The sequence below is a fragment of the Frankliniella occidentalis genome, unplaced genomic scaffold, assembly GCF_000697945.3.
Source record: "Frankliniella occidentalis isolate FOCC.00 unplaced genomic scaffold, Focc_3.1 Scaffold138, whole genome shotgun sequence".
In the NCBI taxonomy this organism is placed as follows: domain Eukaryota; kingdom Metazoa; phylum Arthropoda; class Insecta; order Thysanoptera; family Thripidae; genus Frankliniella; species Frankliniella occidentalis.
Window position 1 is genome coordinate 625,332 of NW_026267265.1, and position 7,844 is coordinate 633,175.

At 62.9% G+C, this 7,844-nt stretch overlaps 1 protein-coding gene across 1 annotated transcript in view; it reads right to left on the minus strand.

The window, feature by feature from the left end:
- Nucleotides 1–7,290, minus strand: part of LOC113202229 (calsyntenin-1-like) — a 27,990-nt gene extending 20,700 nt beyond the window's left edge. Inside the window, exons 1-2 of the mRNA XM_052270784.1 lie at nt 6,962–7,290; nt 5,746–5,903 (exon numbers count right to left, since the gene is read on the minus strand). Of these exons, the coding sequence (XP_052126744.1) occupies nt 5,746–5,903; nt 6,962–7,091 (288 nt within the window). The 5' untranslated portion in view covers nt 7,092–7,290. The remainder of the gene's footprint in view (nt 1–5,745; nt 5,904–6,961) is intronic.
- Between the last annotated feature and the right edge of the window lie 554 nt (nt 7,291–7,844).

Genomic DNA, 7,844 nt, shown 5'->3' on the forward strand with positions numbered 1-7,844 from the left:
CGCGGCCCCGCTGCAGTATATCGTCCACCTCGGGCCGCCGCCGCCCCGCCGCCCCCGCAGAGAGATGCTGCGAGGAGGACCTAGCCGCGGACAGATTTCTTCCCGAGTCTCCGTCCCTCCCACGCGTGGCGCGGCCCGCGGCGCTGCCGTCTCTCTCGCACTCCCGCAGCACTCCCGCAGCTCCAGGAAGCCCCGGCAAACACAAACAGAGCCGGCCACCGGCCCGGCCCGGGGCGAGCCCGTCCCGCCGCTAAATAATCCGCGCCCCGCGACCAGCCCGCATCAGCGGCCCGATTACAAATTATTTTTATTATCGCGCCGCTCTGGGCTGGGACGGTTGGGCCGAGTGGAAGTAACGCACTCATGTTATTTCTGATGCCGAGGCGCCTACCCACCCGCTCCGCTCGACCGCACCGCCGGCCCCGGCCGCCGATCCATTCCGGTAGGCGAGGCATCCATCAAAGAGGGGGCGGAGGAGGAGGAGCTTTGAGTGGCGCCGGGCAAACTAGTCGGTTAGTCGCTCACGACACGAAGCGGAGGCGGAGGCGGAGGACGAGTGTCGAGCTGCTCGGGAGGTACGATGCATAAACAGCCAGTCGGGGCGCGGCGAGGTGCGAGCCGCTTTCTCTCCCGATAGAACGTCTTTTAGGCTCGGCCCCTCCCCCACCTCTCTCTCTCCTCTCCGTGTGAGTGCGCGCGCCCGGCCTGCATGGGCACGGCGAGGCGGGCGTGGCGCGGCGCGGCTGACCTGTCCGGAGAGCGGCCTGCTGACCGGCCTCGGCGCTGCACCGGGCTGCGCACGCCTCTCTGCCCCCACCCAGCTGGCCCACCTGGGACAAAAGGACCACCGCGCACCGCGGGCCCAAAGGGTGTGTCTCCGGCACCGGGAACGGTCTCCTCGAGGAGCTCCGAGCGAGTACTCGGTAGTGGCCGTGGCCCCTTTCTTCACCTGGCTCAAGACCGGCGCCGGCCTGGGCCCGCCCCTGGCGGACACCTGCCCACCAGGTACACGCCAGTTGGGTACCAGCACCCGGTACCGCACACTGCGGGCTCATTATACACCGGGCGTATAAATATAGGTCGGTCGCGCGGGTTATGCGGGTCTGACACGATCGTGCGAGCACGACTGCTCGTTTGCAAAGACGCACGACTTGGGAGATTATACCAGCACTTGAGCGCTGCGTGCGTCCAAGGCGAGAGGCCGCATGACCACATTATGGTGGTGCCCCAGGTCGCGCTTCAGGCCCTGAGCTTCAAGCGCCTTGTCTGAGCTCAGCAGCCCTTGACGCCTTTGGCCCCTGGCTTCAGAGCGACGGCTGTCGTGTGGGGAGTACAGCGGGGGAGCGGAAAGTGAAAGCAATACTGCAGCGCGTCGCGTAGGGGTTGGGGCCGGCGGCCGGCCGGCGAGGAAGCCGTGCGAGCCGGCAACATGACCTCCGCGCGCGCGCACGGCGCCGCCCAGCCCACGGGGCGCGGCCGCACTGTCTCCTCTCGCCGGCCTGACCTTCTCTCTCCTCTCGCTCTTTGTCTCCCCCTTGCCCAGGTGTCTCCTGGTGTCTCCCAGGCCGGGTCGTGCGTAGAGCAGGCAGGAAGGCAGGGGCGATGGATTGCTTCAAGACTTCCCTCTTATCCTGACCGGAATGGAAATGGAGCCAAGAGCTTCCCTGGGCGCCGTGTGTGTTTGTGTGGGTGTGTGGGAGTGAGCGCACGACAGTGTTCCAAGTTGGCCGCCGTTTGAAATGGAGCCAAGTGCTGGTCCGGTGTGCGCGGCGCTCTGTAAGGCTATTACGTGCCACCTCGTCGCGTAGTTCTATTTGTAGTCCGTAGCCGCCTGCCTGCCTGCCTCGGCACCTCGGCAGCCACCTGGTGGAAAGGGGAAATGCAGCGCGCCTATTGGTTCGTTTGTGCGGCTGCGGCGAGCGGCGGCGAGACTGTCCACTGTGACGTGTAGTGGCTGTGTGACGTAGAAAAGTGGGGAGCGTACGGAGGACCAATCGCCGCGCTGCATTTCCCCTTTCCACTAGGTGGCTGCCGAGGTGCCGAGGCTGGCAGGCCGGACTACAAATAAAACTACGCGACGAGGTGGCACGTAATAGCCTTACTGGTGTGGCAGTGTGTGGCAGCAGCCCTGGTTCGCCCCGCTTCCAACTTGCGACGGGGATATGGAACTTGCAGCAGTAGCAGCAGCAGTGACTTGAGTGGTGCTGTGCACCTGGCTACGGCCCCTCCCCCTCCCTTCTCTTTACACTTTCCTCCCAACACGTTCGAGTTTCCGGTTCTTCCTTGCTCCCCTAGCTGCCGCTACCGCCGCCTCCCACACCCCCTCTGCCTGCCTACGGTACTTCTACCAGCACTACTAACTTCTTGAGATAACAAATTAGGCATCAGCACACACACACACACAGCGACACGCACGCACACACACACACAGCGACACGCACGTGCGCACGCTCGCGCCATCGGCTGATACTGTAATGATAACGAGCGCAGGTCTCACCCTCGCCCTGAGAGGAAGGCGGCCTCCTCCCCGCGAGGCTTTGAGGGGAGGCGGCACAGCGCGGCGCGGCACGACGCCGTCCTGTGGTCCCGATCCCCGCGGCGCCTTTCATTCTTTCGCGATACGCGCGGGGGAGTGAGAGAGAGAGAGAGAAAGTGGGAATGTGTGTGTGAGAGAGAGAGAAGCCCAAGAGGCCGCCGATAAGGCGCAGTGATTTACAAGACAAGTCGCGCTGATAAGCGGCGCCAAGTGTGCGGTCTCGTCCTGATGTGACGAGGTCCTCCACACGGCCGCCGCCGCGCTCGCTCCGTGTGCACCAGGGCGACGTCGGTGGTGATGGTGGTGACACGGGGTCTCGACTCCCTCGGCGCTGACCTGTCACCCGTCACATCCTCCAAGGTGCGCGGAGGCGGAGACGAGACGACGGAAACGAGGGCAGAAAGCCCGCAGCGATAACGCGGAGGTCGGCGCTCTGTGCTCTGATACGGGGGGGGGGGGGGGGGCAGGTGAAGCAAAGGCCGCGCGAGTGCGGCCGCCGCGGCCCCGTGGGGCCCTCGCGTGCAGGGCGGCGCGATTTAGCTCGGACTGGGCTCGAGCACGCGGCCCCGGGGCGGCCTGGGCGCGCTTCGAGCCCCTGCACCTGGTTGCATACACGGCCGCCCTGGCACGGCGCGCCCGCGGCCGCGAGAACGGGCGCCCGGAGCTCCTGTTGGGGGTGCCGTGAGGTGGGGCAGGTGTAATGACCCGTATTTAGGTGTATTTACCCACGAGACTTATCGGGCCAGGCTAACCTCCATGTGGCGGGCCTTACAACACGTGTGTGGCCAGCCCAGGCAGGAGAGCCTGGCGCGGACCGGGTCCCGGGTGCGGGGCTCGCCGTGAACAGCCCCTTACTGAGTCAGGACGACCATCTAGTGGTGCGTCCTAGGTAAGGTCACGGCCGGGAGGCCGAGTACCTAGATGCAGTGTATTTGCACGATGATTGTTATTGTGTGAGGACGACCATCGAGTGGTGCGCCTACGGTAAGGTCACGGCCGTAGGCCGAGTACCTAGATGCAGTGTATTTGTACGATGAATGTTATTGCGTGAGGACGACCATCAAGTGGTGCGCCTACTGTAAGGTCACGGCCGTAGGCCGAGTACCTAAATGCGGAGTAGATGTATGGTGCCTATCACAGTGTAAGAGCGACCATCGGGTGGTGCGCCCTAGGGAGGTCACGGCCGGGAGGCCGAGTACCTTAGTGCAGGGTAGGTGGGTTAGACTGTCCTGGGTTCGAGTGGCAAGCTTGGAGAGAAACGCTTACAGTTCAGGGAAATCACCTTGGTATATTTCCTATTCGCTGTGCAGTGCCTGACTCCTGCCTAGCTGCGGGGACGTGTCCCCGCCGAGTGATCCTACAGTACCGCTTGCCCTTACCTCTGGTGGGGGGTGCAAGGCGGCTGTAGACCGACTGTCCTTGCCTGAGCTGTGCAGCCTCAATTTATAGGGGATGGCCCCTTCGGGGGTGCAGCGGTTGCGGCTGTTGTAGCAGCGGCAGCTGCCCTCTTCGCCGGGCGCTCTGCCTAGCCATTGTCCATCCCCTGCGCCGGCAGCGCTCTCTGTGGGCTGCCGACCTGCTGCGCTCAGGCGCGCCAACTATATGTGGCGCGGCAGATTCAAAAACCTAATGTGAGCCAACGCGCAGCGTGGCTCTACAGCAGGTCGTCGACCCCGCCTCTCGGGTCCACCGGGGACTTTGTGCAAACTTTGATTCGAACCCTGCACAGCTCGGACGCGGCACCAGCTCGCCCCACCCCGCGGGTGTTCCCCGAAAGTTGTCTGACGACGGCCTCTGCAGCGGCAGCACCCGAGGGCTTCGCGGGACTTTGAGACTTCCTCGACGCCGTGCGTGTCGCCGCGCGAGGTCACCGCCGAGGGGACTCCGTGAGGTGCCGTAAGCGAGCACACAGCCACAGGCCCCCAAGACCCCCTGGCTCCCCAGGAGAGGGAGAGAGAGCGCACGCTATTTCGAGCAGAGCGGGGGGCCGCCGGGGCGCCTCTCCGCGGCGCGTCGCGACGGACGTGGCCACCTGTGCCACACATCGCGCCGGTACGGCGAGGAAAGGGCCGCCCGCAGGGAGCGAGATGGGATTGGATCACGAGGGGGGAGGAGGAGGCGGCGGCAGCGCTGGCTTTGGTGTTCACGTGTTCACCCACACAACACAAACTCGTGTATAGTGGGGATGGGGTGGTGTTCCGTCGCCCGCGACCCGCGAGCAGCGGCTTTGGCTTTCGAGTCATCGGTTTTCACAACCTCAGCGTTTTGTCATACCGGCGCATTGACCCGGGACCGGGGACGGCGGCCCCTCCCCCCGAGGCCCCGCGCAACGCTTCCTTAGTACGTCAGGAGGTCCTGGCGCTTGTCCAGGACGACGCGCGGCCCGAGATTTGTGGAAGGGGACAATGCTGCCAGCCCTCCATTTAACACCAGTGCACGCCGAGAAAGTGTCCCAAATCCTGGTCAAAAGACGCGGCGCCGTCTTCGCGCCCTGTGAAGAGACAAAAGCGCGGCGGGGACGGGGGCAGCCCGAGGAAGACTCCAGTCAGCTGTTCATGACGGGACCAAACTCCCGCGGCTTCACCCACGGCACCCTTCCAGCAGATCTGAGTGCCGGAGTGAAGTGACGGGGCCCGGGTTTTGCTGGTTTTGCACGAGAGAGTTGGAGCAGTTGGAGCGAGCGGGGCTCTGCCGAGTGTGACAGAGAGGGCGTGAGCTTTTGTTTCCGCCACCCTTCTCTGCCACTCTCACTGGCAGGGTGACGCTGCCCTGCGGCCTGCGCCGAGGCCTGAGCCTCCGTCACTGGCGCGCAGTCAGTAGTAGCTGCCACGCCGGCTAAGCTCTGCTCTGCCCCGCCTGGCAGAACGAAGCGTGGCGAATGGAACGGGTTGAAGTCACGTTCGAGCAAAAGGCAAGACCGAGACGAGCCGACCGGCAACAAGGAAACAACGAGACGGCCGTCCGTCACGGCCTTGCATCTGATGCTGCCGGCCGGGTTGTCAAAAAGCCATGAGCTGGCCTAAGCAAATTATCCCTGACAGGGCAGGGAACTGCCATGAGAAAACGGCGCAAGCCGCCCGCGGGAAGGCCTGACAAGGATGGCCGAGGTGGTGGGGGACGGGTCAGAGGAAAGGGCTTTGAATGGCAAGTGTGTCTGCTTAAAGAGCTTAAGTTCTAGGACCAAATCACTTCAGTCGTTTGATACTTACATCAAAAGGTGCATCCCCATGGTGCTTGTTGACAATCTTGAAGCTGCAGATTTCGGCACCAACAGCTTTGATGCGAGGTGTCACCTCCACAGTGGTCTCATTCTCTCGGACCAGGCCGTGGTAACCACTCTCAAGCGATTGCAGATCAAGATGAGGAACTGCATTAGAAAGAAACCAAATTAAAAAACAGTCAAAAAAATAAAAATATGCAAGGGTGAATTTGTATAATTGAATAGTATAATTGCATTAGATTCTTAAGGGCAGTTCGCATATAACAGCAAATCAATGGGGCGTAGTATATTTACCAAGCAATGCGCAGATGTAAAATTTTAATATTTATGTTTGATCTGAATTTAAAGAATTAGAGTGAAATGAAATAATTTAATTGAAAACAATGCAAAGTAAACGCGTACAAAGTCCTTTTTGACAGACCCTCCAATAACAATGCAATGCAATAACAATGGATGTCAATAAGAACACAAAGAGGGGAGTGAAATAAATTTCATATGACAGGGAAATGTCATCAAAATTTCGAGTAAAACTGAAACAATAAAATTTAGCCAAAAACCAAAGTGGGGAAATGATGCTCGTTGTGCTCAGAAGTTTGAAAGAGGCAGTGGTGACAGAGTGGCTGCTGGTTTCTCCACTGAATCACCCGAGTGTACACATAACCTAAAAGGCCCGTCGTCAGAGGGTAGGCCGTCTGCTCCCGCTCTTTCATCCATTCCCTGGGCGCCGCTGGGTTTGCGAGCGGCCCGCGGCCCCGGGCCGGGGATTAGCCCGTGCTCAGAGGCCGGCGAGGACAATGGGGAGCCTTCCGGGGACGGCACGGGGATGCTGGGTCCAGGAATGCAAGCAGGTGTGGTGTCCTGGCCTGGCCCGGACCCCCGTGTGCGCACGGCGCGCGCCCGCACCTGCACCGCGGTGTCACTGCAGCGCGAAAGGTAGGCGGCCCGCCGGACACGTGTGTCCGCCGGGTTGGCCTGCCCCTCCGGACACGGCACGTCCCCAGGCTCCAGGAAGGTCCGCTCCAGCGGGTACGGCCTGGCCGTGCAGGACGGCCCAAGGGCGGCGCGCGGGGGGCCCGCTGGAGCGCAGCGCAGGGCCCTGGAGCCTGGACGGGTCGGGCCGCGCGCGGGGGCGCCGTGTTGAAGTTATTGTTAGGCCCTCCCGTTGACACAGGCCAGGGTGCACCTGGCACGCGAGGAGCACTCACCGCCGTCAGCAGAGCCGATGCCTGCTCCAGACAGCTTGGACAGCTCGAGCTCCGATATTCCAGAGGCGAGCGTGACCCGCAACACCACACTCAGGCAGAACACAACACTCGCGTATTTCGTCGCACCCATGTTGGCCGCGGCGGTTTTCCGGCCCGGGGTTGTCACGAACACCACACTCGCGTCGCGCCGCGCACTCCGAACAGAACAATCCGATCCAGACGCGTCCTCAGAGCATCACAGTATTCGCATGACTTTTGTGTGCTCCGAGGTATGCCGTGCCGTTAACACTGCATAGATTCTGAGCGACCCGAGAGTCGAGCTCCTCGCGCAGCTGGCGCGCTCTATCGATTTTTCGGGGAAAACTACGCATCGCGGGGCGCACTCGGGCGTTTCCGCGGCCCGCTCGGGTCGCCTCGGCCGGGCTCGGCCGGGCGGCGACGCTAGCGCCACCTGGCGGCCGGCGCGGCAACCTCGTCCGCCGCGAGGAGCGGGCGTCGTAGATGCGGACCGAGTCAACGAGAAAATCTATGAAATCCGACGGCCGTCGTATGTCAGACACACTTTTCACCCGAGTTTCGGCGGCCCCGGGTACCACCTGCATGTCCTTGCCCGTGAGGGGCGCCCGCCTGGAGCCTCCATCACCTCTTCATCCCCAACCCAATGCCTGTCAGCGGCGCCCCCGTCCTGGAGAGCGCTGGGGAGGAGGGAGGAGGAACATTGAGCCCGCCCGGCGCGGGGCGGCGGGAGGCGCAGCGCACCCGCACCTGCACCTGGCGGGCGGCAGCCGTGGCCCGTGGCCCTGCTGCCCGGGCCGCCCGTCTCCAGGGGGGACGCGTGGACCCGGCCGGGACTGGACAGGTGGACAGGGGCCGCTGGGGGGGG